Here is a 16204-nt window from a genome sequence, read left to right as displayed (position 1 = left end):
CAGCAGCATTGTGACAGTTTTACTGGTAAGCCACTGCTGATCAGAAAATTGAATCTAAATAAGATTTCTATACAGAAGCTCTGCGTCGCGGTGTTCAAACACAGTTGATATAAGGTACATTGTACAGGGGTTTCAATTAAAACAAGCTGAAACTGGCCTGCTCTTCCATCTGGCTGTGCACCTGTTAATCAGACATTTGCTTTTGTTGTAGCAGATCGGATGAGTCTTAATAACAGAGGAATAAGGAAAACACAAGAATATATCCTTACAATTCCCAAAAAATGTTTCCGAACTTCACGTGTAGTGCCCCAAAGATGGTGGTATTTTGGTTGAAATTGAAGAAATGTATTATTTTTCTGTTCTTTTTGTATTGTCCATTCATATTATTTATGCTACAGTAACAGGTATCCATGGACCACAGACGCAGAAGAATACCATATATCACTTTTAATCGAATAATCCAAAATACATAAACAGTGTAGCAAACAGGTTACATTTATAACATCTCAGACAATGATGGGGGAGAACGGATCGAGTCTATAAAGAGGTGCTGTGATTACTGATGAGGGACCGGAAATGTAGTCCAATGGGAAATATGGGGAAAACAGGCAGGGAAACAGAAGGGTCTGTGACAGTACTCCCCCCATCCTTGCGCCGTAGAAGGCACAACCAGGAAGGAGGGTGGGCATCCTGGATGCTCCCACTATGGAGAATCAGGGGAACCATGGAAGATCTTGCGGTTCAGGGGCGGCTTCCGTGGCCATGTTAGAGGGACCCGGAGGGACTGAGTTGACAGCTTCTGTGGCCGTGTCATAGGGGCCAGGGGAGCTGGAGCTGAAGGCCTCCATGTCAAAGGGGCCACGAGAGCTGGAGTTGATGACCTCTGTAGGCGTGTTAGTGGAGCAGGAAGAGCTGGAGCTGAGGGCCGGCGTTGTCGTGATGGTGAAGTCAGGTGTGAAGATGGAGGTGGTTGTCTTGGCCATGGAGAGGAGACAGGAGATGGCCGAGACGATCGTGACAAAATCCTAAATATTATGAGAAAACTATCTGAGGTTTTGTGTCAATACCATGGAAGTCAATGGCGGTCGATGTTGTTTGGTTCCCAGCGTTCCTCAAAATTCTGTGGAAGAAAGTCATACAGGTTTGAAATGACGTGAGGGTGAGACATTTTTTGGAAAGATTTGTTATTTTTGGGTGAACTATCGCTTTAAGGTGGTCACCTTCACTAGCTAATTATTATTCACTTTATATCATAATCTCCCTATTTCTCGGCAGCCTCAAGAGATTTCTGGCTTGCCATTTGAAGATGTTAACAGCCCTTCAGAAAGAATGGTACACAAAAGAGACTCTGCCAAACCACCTGTAGGTTAGGAGTATTTTTCATCCATCTGTGCAGAAGCATTCAGCCTATTTAACGAGAGTTTGTAAGGTCACTTGCTCATTTTTAATTGCACGCTTCAACATTCATCTATTCTTCATACAATTACAAATTATTACGAATACTATAATTAACAAAGCAGCATGTTATAGACAGATGCTTTGTCTTTCCCTCTGTGATCTCGCAGGTTCTTTGGTGTGAACGCATTTAATAAGTCATTATTATGATAACACATCCACGCAAACAAACCCATGCGCCCGCACGCATGCCTAAGTGCATCACTGTCAGTGCGCCCATAAGACATCGGCAGAATGATGAAACCTTTCATCACTGCTTGACTGATGTTTCAGCTCTTCTAGGTTCTTATTTGCTATCAAACCTCTCCTGCAAACGAACTTAATGAGATGACGTCTCAACAATTACAAATGATTACTCAACACGTTGCTTCTGATAGCATTTCAAAACACAAAACTCCCTTCCTCCCTCCAGCTCTGCGTCTGCTTGCATCTGCTACCTGAATAAACTCACAGACTGGTAGACTGACAGCTGTATCCCGCTGCCCTTTGGGTGTGGTGGGGAGCTGTTTTTCTTCTCAGGTAGACCAAATGCTAGGTGCCGACTGCCATGTTTGGATGGAAAATAGAATCAAATGTTTATGTTTTTCACCTTGAGGTGCCCTCTGTGTTCTAAATCATTGGTTATTCATTCACTTTGTGTGAGGCCACACTCCATCAACAGTCTGTTAGGGGTTCATTCATCAACTGCCGTAGTCTTGCAATGTTATTACAATGTTAAAGTGGCCATAACACACAGAGCTTCTGCATATCTCATGTTAATCTTGAGTACTTACAGAATAGTATCGCACCCTTCAAATATCCTTAGAGTCTATAGTTTGATCACATTTATAAAAGACAGATACCGCTGTACGATTATTTCAGAAAACATGCTTCGCATCTGGGGGCGAGGAGGCGGGAATAATGCATGTGCACACACATTGCCAACAAAACAAAGACAGTTTCACTTTCCGAATGCGGTTCATGTCGGCATCGTTTAGCGCGGGGTACGCCGCTCCATCTATCAGTTTCAAACCTTCTCCAAATGCAACGTTACTGTATATCCACCGTTTATATAACATTCATCACCCTAATGCAGTGAACAGACAAACACAGCTGAACCTCGCGAACGTAGTTCTCTCTCTCTCTCCTGCACACAAGGGAAAGTGACATGTGCGCATGCCCATTATCCCGCTCTCCTTGGTTTTCAGGGAGAATTGTCCAATAAGGGACTAAAAAAGTTGTTGCTTAACAATTTTTCATGTTCGAAAAAAACTTTCTGAAACCTGTACGAACACGGGGGGAGTGTATTTGCGAATTGGACCAGGGACGACTCGTTTACGTGATTCAGAGTCGACTCCCTTTTTTCCCAAGCCAATAACTTCATTCATTCACCTTCAGATTTAAATCTTGGCAGCCTGCTTACTTTCAAACATTACACAATGTAACATTCATGATCTCATGTTATGTACTCTTTAAATAGATTGTGTTCCCTGCCTGCCTAGCAATGTAAGTTTATATATAATATAAAATAATAAAGTTTGTAAAGTTTGCAATTCACGAAGTTTATTGAGATGGCTTGTGCAGTTTCGGTTAAACGGCTTCCAAAAATTGTCTCGTGACTTCTGGTGAGGGAACATAGGAAGCATCGGTGGCCACTGGTTTTTGCAGTGCATTGTGAGAATGTCTTTGGGAACAAACGTTTCGGGCCACTGGAAAATTTTTGCGAATGAGACAGCCCTTGATCAGTGCCCTGACTACTGCACAAGGGAGCTGACTGAGACACACCCTGTTTTTTTAATGCCTTCAATAAAATCTAATTGACCTAACAAGTCATTTCAACTGAGTATTAAATGTTACAGACAGTGGTGAATTGATGTTACCTAAACAATGGGTTTAAACAATAAAGCGTAGTTTAATTTATAACCCAACATTTGGGTTTGTCCATTTTTGACCCAACACTTGGTTGACCTAACCCAAAATTTTTTGTAGAGTGCGGAATAACATATTCTTTGATTAAAAATGTCCACTGAGCTCTCATGGGATTGCCTCATTCATGAAGGATATCTCCAGTGTTGTACAGTTCATCATGATGTATCATATAAGGTGTCTCAGAAGGTAGCCTAACATTATTATGGGTGCCTGTTGGGGCATGAGTCACTTACTGTAACCCATACTATGGTAAACCCTGAAGATATGCTCAAGACCTCAGTGCACTGTTTGTGCCCAGATGTACAATGCCATTTGAAACCTTTAAAGGCTTTTGACTGCTGGGCCTTGATGGGACCCTCATTCATGTCTGTTAGATTAGCTCAATATAAGCATTCAGTGGATTTTATTTAGCGCTCAATACCCGCTGAGTTGAATCATATAGTCCTCTATAGAGCAAAGAAAACAGTGGACTTTTCAGCCTACGGCAGAATATTATTCTTACGTACTAAAAGGAGATAAGATCAGGTCTCTCACGTACAGTATATACTGTAGCCCAGGGTCTGCTTTTGATACGAAGTTGTCACATTGAACTGGTTCAGCCCTTTAAGGCAAGAGTCTCGCTCTCTTGAAAATTTCACACAGTTTGTGTAAGCAATGAAAATAGTTGATATTTATTCACTATACCTTTTTATTTTTGCTTTCAGAGCTGTAACTATATGCATTTGCCTTGAGTGTGTGAATTCACATTTGAATCAAAGGTGGCTATTTGCAAACTTGACGTACGTTTAGCACCCAAGAGGCCGAAGCCGGATGAAATACACTTGTTAAAGACCTTGAGCTCTGCTTGCTGAGGGATATAATGTTTCCTGTATATGTTTCATGCTGTCACAGGGATTTTGGTGGCTTTGCGGTTATAACCACCTGAGCCCAGTTCCAAGGGAGGGAAGTGGTCGATATGTCTTTACAGACCACTGTAAAACAAGGAGGTGTTGAGATGCAGTCAACCTTTTGTTTTAAGAGGTCATGACATGCGGTGGGCAGCAAGCAGTGCTCTCAGATATACAGTGTTAGGATGGATATTTTCTACAGCCGACAAAGTCAATATTATTGTGAAATTGTCCTGATATCTGTAAGTGTAACATGGTTTATTTAGCCTCAGTTTTATGTTTTGATTTGTTGTCCTGCTCTGGTTTGATGTTTTTAAGTAAACATACTGCAGGCTGTGACACACCTGCAGTTTCTTTATTACAAGAACGCGAAGAATTTACTTGCAATTCATTTTAGGGTGAACTAACCCTTTAAGTTTTGATTGTGTATCCTAGTCATTTTAATAATAAGCACAGATTACTTTTGGTAGGGGTGGGCGGATCCCGATACTCTGGATTGTTATTGTGTTGATACGGCCATTTTATGCTGGATCGGAAGTGACGGGACGATCCAAAATCCGATCCTGTGCTGAATAATATTATCAAGCTTAAAGAAGGATGAGCTAATAGGAAACCTGTTATCGGCCGATAATAAAATTTAGACCGATATATTATAGCCGATCAATCATAAATCATTTAAAGTAGGTGTTAAAGTGTAAAGTAGGCTTGACAAGTGATTTTCAGGGGAAAAAAGAGAACTAATGGTTAGTTGGTTATCCCCTTTTGTCTTAGGGAATTTAATATTAATATAATTTATCGACCAATATATTAGTTATACGTTTCTAATGTAATTATCGGTTATCAGCCTAAATTGACATATTGATGCATCCCCCCAAAACTTATTGTACTACATTATAAAGCATATATCATTATGTTCGGTCAACTCTTATAAATACATTGTAGTTTTGTTAAATACAGTAAGATACATGCAATTCTACACTGATCTGGAAAAAGCTGTACTAATACTAGTAGTATCGGCAGATGCTTTCAATTCAAGTATTGGAATCGGATCGGTCAAGAAAAAAACTGGTATCGGCCCACCCCTACTTTCGAATACTCAAAATGTACATTCACAATATGATAACAAATAATTGTATAAAATATACATTTTTTGACAGTACATTTGTTTATTTTGCACAAAATAATGTGGAACTGGAACATGGCTTCACATTGCCATCCTCACTCAATATAATCAATATAGTCAAGATATCAGGACTATATTTTAACAGAATGTGGTTTTACTGGTGCAGGATGGTTTTATATAGAAAACATATCACAAAGAAAAAATACTTGTCTCAGTCAGGGTCACATTTTTTCATAGTTTGTTTAATTGTACAGCCATAAAGAAAACAAATTCAATACACAGTATGGAGGAGCCAAGTGCCCCAAATGCAACTGTTGTATTACACCAGCCATTCAGTGTGAACTCTGTTTTTAACGTGCCCGTATATTCCCAAAACAATTTTTTGCTCAGATGATTCTTCTCAGGTGAAGTTAACATTGTGATTGTTTGTGCATTTGAATGAGTTAAGGGATTATTGTGTCTGTGGATAAATGATGCATCAGTGTCAGTGAGTAGGCTGCTGGATTTCACCGATTACACGGCACAGCAGCAATCTGTGCAGTCAAGGTTACAGATAAGGATTAAACACATAGCCGCCACAGCAACGCTCCGTGGAATGGAGGCCGAGCGCACACGCCCGGCGAATCAAGCGTGACCGCCGCTGCAGAGAGGAAAGTGCAGGGCATGTTTGATAAAACGATGATATCTGATCACAGCAGTCGCATGAAATGCAACCGCTCCTTGCACGCTCAAAATGATGCACATACGGATTTACCTGATATGATGTGAAATGGTAAATGTGCGTGGTTTACCGTGTTGTTGACGCATTCATTTGGTCATCGCAAACTGTGGCACGCTAATTGCAGCATTGTGATTCTTAATTGCGGAATTGTTGGATTCTGTTTAGGAGGCTAATAACCGAGACAGCTGGTGTGCACACATTTTCCTCTTTGTTTTATTTTTTGGATTGTGTCCTCTGGGACATCGTCCAGCACACGGTAGGGGTTTTCGTTTGCCACCATTTTTCAAATTGTATGTGTGTTGGCGAGTTTGAATACGAGTGTGTATGTAGAAGAAAAGAAAGATGTATACGCCTGTTAGTAATTCTGCATGTGTTGAGTGTGTGTGCATGTCTGTGGGGTCATGTTAAGTCCAGCTCTGTGTGTGAAGCACACTCATTACCTTCAGGCCTTAGTCCTGCTTTTTCTTCATTCCAATCGTCCTCTTCCTCCTCTTAATTTAACCTCATTACAATAATTTATGCACATACAAAAATGGCCCTAGGGTTATTACATATCATTTTATTTTATTTTTAAAGTAATAGCTCTGTCGTTGTTTATTTGACGTGATTTTAAACCTATGGGATTTTCCTTCTATTTTGTGACACGAAAGGCGAAGTTTATCAAAACGCTCCAGCCTCCTTTTCCATGCAAAGAGACTGTAATGGACTTTGACTAAATGTGCCATTAAATCATTAAATATAATATAAAATGTTGCATGTTACATTTACATATGTGTAAGTTATTCAGAATAAAAATTATGAATATATTACAAACATGTATATATTTCCATCATATTGTTATCAACATTGTTAATAACAACAACAATAATAATAGTGATTAATATATAATTATATTGCTATTACCATTATTAATAACAATAATAATAGTGATTCATATATCATTATGTATATATATATATATATTGATGCTTATTTCATAATTTACTAATGCATATTAAAATCAAATGTAATAACTGTTTACATTAACGTTAATGCAACATGAACTAACATGAATAATTGTATTGACAACTAACATTACAAATAATTAATTCATGCTGGAAACCAATATTGTTCAATGTTAGTTCATGTAAGTTAATGCAATTACTGTTGTTAACAAATATAACCTTATTGTCAATTGTTATTATTATAATTTCTGTATTATTGCCGTTATGTCCACATATCCAATTCATTTTGGTTTGAACTGACATGATTGTGAATAGATGATGACACTCAAAGGATGCTTAATGCGACAGCACTGCTATATGTTTAGTCGATCACTGTTATCTTACTCAAATTCCCTGCTTAAATTTAGCCGGAGGAATCTGATCTTGGTCGATACTTGTTTGCAATGACGGTGGGCATTGAAAAGCCCTCTCAGTGTGACAAGATGCCTCTCACACGTTATGGATTGCTCCTTTGTTGGAGCTCTTGCTGTTTCAGATCGTCATTTTATCACTGACGTCTCCCATTGAGGCCGGTTTAAAATAGCCTGCTGTCAATTTGTTAGCTTTAACCCTTTAGAACCTGAAACAAAAATGGGCTGTTTTCACACATTTCGTTTTTTTCTAACACAATGGGCCATCATCACGTGCCAGGTATCATTTTTTTCAGAAAACAAATGTCTATAAATAAATTAAGGTTATTGACCATTACTGTGTGTTGTGAGTTTGTTAATGGAATTGAAAAGGACACAAATATATTTGTTATTGTTTTTTTATTAGAAATAGTTTTCATACATGAGCCTTTGTCTACTTTTAGACAAATTGTTGCAGAGTTATGGTCAAATTTATACCGCGTCCGGTTTAAAAAGGTAAAGGATGCTTTGTGAAATCAATTTCATCCGAACTGACTGAAATAACCTCAATTGCACTGGACATGCTCTTTCATAACTCAGGAGATTGTTCTCCATAGTTGTTCAAACCTGTCTTTTTGCTCTTCATCTCTTTCAGAAAACGCTGTGTGTCATGGCTACGTTTCGTTTTGGACAGCACATCATAAAGTCCTCCGCTGTGTTCCTGCAGACGGATTTGTCCTTAGCCCTGGTCAACCGAAAGCCAGTCGTGCCCGGTCGTATCCTTCTCGGGTTTTACTTTCCAAGATCAGGTACAATTCTTTCTCTCAGGAATATGGTGTACAGAAAAACACATCGCTTCCTGCCGTTGCTGGGCAACAGTTTACTCTTTGTTAAGTTGGTCTGACCTTTGCATTATGCCATGTCAACAGATGTTTACCAGAAACAACCCTCAGAAGATGCTTCTGTCTTCTCGGATTGGATAAAAGTTTTGTTAAATTGCGTCTGAAATGACCCAGAGACAAATTCTTTGCAGGCGGCACGAAAAGCAAAATGCCATGAATCATCGGCGGGTGTACTTTAAAACTCTCTTTTTTGCTCTGATTCAAACAGTAAAGAATACTTTTTTTGTCTATTAATCTTTGAGCCCAACGTGCAAATTCAAACCTTGCATACATTTGCATGATTTCCATTGCTGATTCGTTTGAGTAATGTTCTTACTCTTTTTCTCTGGAATAGCAATAAGTTCTTGGCTTTGCCTTGTTGCAAGATCTTCATGTGCTGCTATGTCTTATGTTTAGATTAACTTCTGATGGAAAGCAATTTTTCACGGCATTATGGGCCACTGCTGCACAATCCCAAAATCCAAAGTGGCTGCCATGTTTGGAGGGCATAAGCAATACATTAGCATTATTTAGTTGTTGCGCTAGCTGTCTAGAAGTTACGGCTTGGCCAGAAACCAGCGGGAGGTCCAAAGGGCTGATGTGTTTAGGAGGGACCTATACAGAAAAATGCCTCTAAAATGTCAGCAAAAATATGCAATGGCATGTTTGTCAATGTAATGTGACTTCTTTAATCTATACTGTATGAATATGACTGCAGGAGATAATGACCTGTAGACCTTTGTTTTAATAGGGGGCTATGGTCGATATCTAAACACTATAATGAAGGTTGTAATAGATAAAAGATGGATGTGTATGGGACAACAGGCGCCACTGAGTCAAGTATCGCATTGTAAGCGGTATTTGTGTTGGTAAAGGATCTTATTGTGTATTGGACAGCCGGGGTTTATTTCATGTGTCTTTGTCCTGTCCAGTAACCTGACTTCTCTTTAAGATCATTAGGTTAGCTTACAAATGTTTTTTATAAAAATAATTGAAATGGTGATATATTAAATATGACTGTTGTAAGCTTCAGGCTTCAGGGGTTGCAATTATGTGTTTCTAAATAAAATTGTTAAAAAAGTATTTTAAACAAGACGGTTGGGAAAACGATTGTTATCCCACCATTGGTTAAATCAATGGTTCCCAAACTGAGGGGCGCGAGATCTTTACAAATGTCAGTTGACAAACTGGCCGTTTATAGGCCTTTTTGAAAAAAAGGTTTGGGAACTGTATTCAAAAATAAAATAATACTTTTTTGTCTATTAAAGGGGGTCGCACACTGGATGCGGAAGCGCCAAGCCACTTAGCGTCACGTCTAGGACAACTCTGTTATTAACTTGGTAGAATCAAGAGGTTTTCTGTATTAATGTCTGTTTTTCCGTTATTCACAAACAGATAAATGCATCTTGCAGCTTATGGTGAAGTCAGTGCATACATTAAAGATGATTTCAGTCAAATAACATCTAAATTATGCGAGTGGCACATTGTGTCGCTGCAGGACTCAGAATAGCGTCCTGAGTTGTCCGAGTGGCGGCACCCGTGTGTACACTCATAGAAAACAATATGTTCATTTTTACAAACAATGGCGCTGCGTGGTTTGGCGCTTCCGCGTCCGGTGTGCTACCCCCTTAACTCTCTGGGGTCTGAGGGTGTTTTGGGGCCCTTCAGAAGTTTATACATGCCCTGACATTTCTGCTGTTTTCAGTTGTTTCTAAATACATTAAAGTTCTCATATCATCAGCACAAACTGTATTACAATAATATGCGGGCAACATGTACGGTATGTACATGCCTGCATTTACGAGAAAAAATATGTTTATGAATGGTTATATTTTGAAAAAAGTCACTGAAATAAGAAAACTCATGTACTGTGCATGTGTAAAACGTAACACAAACTTCCACTGTCATTTCTGTTGCATGTTTATTATTTACTGTGTTTTTGAAATGATGTGACACTGACTTTATATGGATGGTCAATAAGGTGCAAAAGTTGCCAATTAAAATGTCCTTGTTTCCCACAAACAACAACTACAAGTGAACATTCGGAATCCTTTCCATCTTGAATTATTTACAAATTGACACTAAGGCTATCAAACCGAAGAGCAGCCAAAACAACTGCATCACATAGCAAAAAATACTCCATCTTTTCCCGCACCCCAGTTTCATAGTCCACAGTATGTTTTGTTGTTTCAGTGTAATAAACTGAGAAAGGAAAGAATCTTTCATCTAAAAGATGACACCCTTCAGCTGAATGTAATTTTCCTGTTTGCTAGTAGTTTGAGAAGTTGCCTAACTAATAAAACCACCGTACCGTGAGCATACCCTCAATTTCCTTTCCTGTGTATATTTAGATTGTCTCAATGTGTCTTGCTGAACACACAGGATTCTGGAGGGGTCTTGGTGTATTTGTTTCCTGTGCTTTCTCTTTTCCGGGGCATAGCGTAGCAGATTTGGTCTCGTATCAAAGCTAGTCACCATGTTCATGTTTCTGCTCAGATGAGTTGGGAGAGGAAGATCTTAAAGCCTCCGGTGGTGCATGAGTATGAGGATCACTCCTGAAACACAGTGAGAGGGTCAGGATGTGTTTAGGGAGATGGAGTGGGGGTGGTCTTGGTGGGTATACTTCCCTCAGGCCATGGGGGGATATCCCATAGACTTGGTCTTACCTCTCCTGTTTTTTTACTTTGAAAGTGTTTTCTCTGTTTCATTGTAATGCAGATTCTCTGTCTGCATTAGTTACTCGAGCTGAAAAATCAAGTTTGATATGTGCATCCTGAAGAGGCGCAGGCCTGTCCAATGTTCCATTATCTCTTTAATAGTGTTTGTTTAAGCTCTTGGCAGGTGGAGGAAGAATCTGAATCTCTTAATGAATCACTGGCTAAATTAATAAGATGGATAGGCACTTATTGTCAATGGAAACTGACTCTTGACTACAGTATAAATGCAGCGTTTAAGTGACGTGTAAAGTGGATGTCTTAAAGGGATAGTTCACCCGAAAAGGAAAATTAATTCATCATTTACTCGCCCTCTTGTCATATCTAATCTGCAGAACACAAAAGAAGATATTTTGAAGAATGTTGATATCTGAACAGCCATTGACTTCTGTTGTGTGGATACAAAACCAATGCAAGCGAATGGCTGCCATCGCTGTTCGGTCAACGACATTCTTCAAAATATCTTCCTTTGTGTTCTGCGGAACTCACGCAGGTTTGACACGACAAGATGGTGAGTAAATGACGACTGAATTTTCCTTTCTGGGTAAACTATCACTTGTTCTATCACAGACCGGCATCTGCTGACATTATGGGATGTGGTATTTCACATGGATTTGTTTGTTGTTAGCATTTAAATGGGGTATACTCACTTAAATCCAGTACTGCTGTAAGTTTGGGCTGTGTGACGTGTCTCACATTCACGATATATTTTCCTGGAGATGATTACAATTGGCAGTGTTGATGATGTTGCTGGTGATATACACATCACAATTATTTTAATGCGCTTTTTATTTGGCTATTAAGTTTCCTACAGAGTGTGTCATTAATTTGTCGTTTGTCTCGTGACTCGTGAGTATGAGAGCGTGACGGAAGTTTGCGTCTCGTCTCTGAACTTCACTGTGCTTATAATATAAATCTTTATATTTCCATCGATTCATTCTGTTTCAAAGGATCAGTTCAATTAGAATTTATTGGAATTGAACTGGAATCTAATAATTGTTCTTCTGATCGCAATCAAATGCATAAATAATCACATTTATATTTATAAAGCCGCATAAGAGACATAAGAGACCATTCCAAATGTTCAGTTATTCCGCATTTCTAGATGTATTGCGGTCTTTCCAGTGTCTGATGAATTTCAACAAAGTCAAATGTGGAAATATGACGGTTGCATTGCTTAAAAGTGAATATGAAAAAATACAGATTATCTTTCCTGTTATTTTCACCTACGTTCAACAAAACAAAGACATTTGTTTATATTATTAAATGATTGTAAAGCAATTTTCCTACTATGGTAGTCAATGGAGGCCTAGATCTGTTTGGTTATAAGCATTCTTCCAAATATCTTTCTTTGTGTTCATCATAACAAAGACATTTATACAGATTAGGAACAACTTGAGGCTGAGTAAGTGTGGAGAAAAGTTTCATTGTTTTGGCCGTGAACTGTTCTTTAAGTACTTTATTGAACGGGAACATCTTGCATAGACTACATTTGCACCTTCAACTTCACAGTTTGTTTATTGTAATTCATTGTGCGTTACCGAATGCTAACAGATACAACTTGATTTTCGAAAATAAATAATGCATTTTTATTTATAACAGCATTAATAATGTCGGTATTAATAAATGAGTATTAAATAATGTTGACATAAATGTATAGTTTACAATTCGTTCATTTTACGAATGTTAACAAAAGCATCCTCATTCTAATGTTTTGTCATTCAATCTATATCTGCAGCTGTCCGATCTATTTACCGATTCGATCAGGAACGCAAAACTCGACGATAATTCCAACGAGAGTTTAGCAGCAACATTTCATTTCAGACATTAAATGATTGTGATAGCAAGTCTTAAGTCTAAAACTAATAAAGCAATAAAGAGTAACAGTCATCAAATCAATTGCTTAATGAACTATAAGCCAGACAAGCTGTACTTAATGGGTTTGCTGACACACTGCTGGATTTCACTTTTAATCAAAGGTAAAGAACACATTCCCGATGCAGCTTTCTTAATCTCATGAAGCATTTATCGTGTGTTTGTTTCCTTATTTGTATTAATTCCCTGGAATGTTACTCATTATGTGTGTATTATGCTAATGCTGGGATGTAATGTTGATGTCTGTAGAGTATAGAGAACGCTCCGTCCCTAATTATTGGGCAAACTCAATCTTATCACCTGCCAAATAATGCTGCGTTATGTAAATGTTTACGTTGAAATGTTGAATGCAAACTGAATTAGTATGATCGTGACAACTTTGCAATCTCAGCTAAAGCACATGCGTCTTTTCTCACTGGTGGGCTGTTTGCGTTATTGTCATTTGTGTGCTAATATCTTATTTACTCGATGTAGAAAAATAATCCCCGGACAAATTTTCCAGGTTTGCCACTAATAAACATGATGCATGCGTTTCCAGATATTGTCCAGCTGAGATTTCTGATCGAGCGTGTGCCCTACGGCTGTCTACTTCCTTGGTCCCCACACCCAACGTCTTCAAGGATATGAATTCATAGGTCAGAGTTCAGCAAACAGGAACTTGTTATTAGCTTGTGTTTGCAGTCTGCCGCATTCAAGTGTGTATGAATGGAAGTCAATGGAATGAAAAGTCTGCCATTGCTTAGAAGCGACATGCTTTCAAATGCCTTTTGACGTTTGATCCGCAGTCCTTTGATTCGATTCTTGTTGCATCAAAATAGGATACCGTATCCTTTAAAATATGTCATTCTTGTGACACCACAGAGCAGGGGTTGGCAATTCAGGGGCCTGCCAGACGAGAAACTGGCATGGTTGTAGAGGGCCGGATCAAAACACTCAACTCAGTTCTGCTCATTACACACATTATATCTTTACCAAAAACGGTGCGGTCACACTGTCGCGTCACATGCATGGATGTATGTATCACAAATAAACTTAAAAATACTGTAGATGAGCCTACATCTTGAGTTTTTAGGTCACCCAAAAATGTAAATTCTCTCATTGTTAACTCCCCCTCGAGTCGTCTTACAATTTGGTAAATTCGTTGTTCTGTGAAACACAAAGATCCGTTCTGGGGCACTATTGACTTTCACAGTAGGAATAAAACAACTACGGTAGTCAATGATCAGAACTGTTTCGTTTCCCACATTCTTCGAATATCTTTATTTTAATTCAACGGGGCAACGAAATATATTTTTGGGTGAACTATCCCTTAAAAGCCGTCGTTATTTCAATGGCACGTAATGCTTGTCACTTGACACACTGCAACAACAGCTCTGCATCGTCTCAGTGACGTGTCGCTTATTCTTTTTAATTCAAAATATTCTCATGTAAACCGAATGAGATATACGAAATACCAGTTCCAGCGTATTTGGTCATCTAAACACATTTTTACCTTCAAGATGGCATTTTGAAGGGTAATGGAAACGCCAGACATGAATACAACACGTTGTCTAATAACATTTGAAATGACGATTATTGCCGCTTCCTTAAAAATCATGTGTATTTTATGAACTATAAATGTATTGTTTTGCTAGAACTTGTAAATGTCTCAAAGCTAAAATAAACAATATATTTATAAAAGGGTTAAAAAAAACTGTTGCCCTTCAAATAAAACCGGTGCATTTGCATTTGCCTTCTAATTTACCAACGACATCCGTGCAATGCCCAGGTATGCCATAGACCCTTTCGCATCTGTTCCATTTTCCAGCAAACACAGTGATTCATCAGATAACAGTCGCATCTTTACAAAGACTGTCTGTACATTCAAAGATGCGATCACATTCGATAAAGAGAGTCATCTTCTCATAGCTAATTATTCCAAACAATGCGTTTTCATTCGCCGACAAAAGAGTTGCTTTTCATGTCACACATTCCATCACATGTTCTCAAACACATTATTGGAATAAAATGAGCCGGGATATGAATAGTGAGAAACTTCATGAAGCAGAACACTCGCAAGTCACATCACTTGATGAATCGTCTCTCTCCTTGAATGAATTAGACAACACAATACTCTGAAGAGCCCGTCGCGACAGATCTGCTAATCCTATTAAAATTCATAATTAGCAATATTCTTGCCAGCTTCCCAAGGTAGTAAATGAAAAAGATAATGAACAAAAATAAATAGAAGATTTCAAGTGATGCTAGAACAATGCGACGCATTATCGTCAGATCTGCATTCACGGTTTCAGACTCGCGGTGAGGGATTAACGCTTCATTGAAATGCTACTCGGCCCTCATCTGTAGCCTGTAGGGGTCCTGGGACTGTTCAAGCAATGACGTGATGTTGATGTGCTATTGTTTCCTTTGTATTTACACGAGATCAGCTCTAACTGTGTAAATAAGCATCATCGCAGCCCCTCCACACACTGTGTTTACGCCCATTCATAATTTACAGCACGCGGTGAAAAAAATATTTTTCTCACCGATTTTCGTACAGTAGATGCTTCTCCATCTGTTTCACTTCCAGCTTGGAGACACATTTATTTATTTGGTTGTTTAGCATTCTGAGTGTGATTTAACATATTCACGTCAACCTCTCATTTGTGATGTTCGCACAAAAAGTGTCATCCATGGTAATCCAATACAGTAATACTATCAAATCTTAAATTCGGGGCATTTTAATATTTAGAAAGGTATTGAATGAATATCATATTTATTTACTATTGCATGTAGAAGATATTCCCGTAGCTGTAACAGCTGTTGTCTTTTTACCATCCTCTAAAGCATCTCTTTGTATCCCAATGAGTAACACTTCTGTTTTGAACATTTTAGTTGTGTCCATTGTGTATATTTTTAGGGGATCTATTGACAGAAATGCAACTTAATACACATATCTATGTGTTCAGAGGTGTATAAAGACCTTACATAATGAAGCTTTATGTTTTGATAAGCTTAGAATGTCCATATACACCGCATTTAAAAATGTTTAGTGCATGATTTTCCATAGTCAGGTGAGCTGCATTTTCTGAATTGTCACATTCATAACATTACATATTCCTCATAAATGGGCAAAGATTTTTTTAAATACGATTTTATGTAAATAGGCATCCCTTCTCCTTCTGTTGGGTATGTTTGCATCTGATGTGCGTTTAAATTCACAGAAATCCTACAAAGTATGTTTTCTCTCATAAACGCGCATCCTTTTTTGTCACATTCATACCCAAGTTTATTTCCCTTTTTTTAATATAAAACCTGTGCATAGACT

At 38.5% G+C, this 16204-nt stretch overlaps 1 protein-coding gene across 1 annotated transcript in view; it reads left to right on the top strand.

Annotated features, from left to right (window-relative positions):
- The window catches only part of fhit (fragile histidine triad diadenosine triphosphatase), a 212454-nt gene that overhangs the window by 52058 nt on the left and 144192 nt on the right, over positions 1-16204 (top strand). The window contains exon 3 of the mRNA XM_079483745.1: positions 8083-8203. Coding sequence (XP_079339871.1) covers positions 8098-8203 — 106 coding nt within the window. The 5' untranslated portion in view covers positions 8083-8097. The remainder of the gene's footprint in view (positions 1-8082; positions 8204-16204) is intronic.

This window comes from Barbatula barbatula (genome assembly GCF_947034865.1).
Source record: "Barbatula barbatula genome assembly, chromosome: 20".
NCBI lineage: Eukaryota > Metazoa > Chordata > Actinopteri > Cypriniformes > Nemacheilidae > Barbatula > Barbatula barbatula.
The sequence above is the reverse complement of the archived record's forward strand: the minus strand, read 5'-3'. Positions and strand labels throughout refer to the sequence as shown.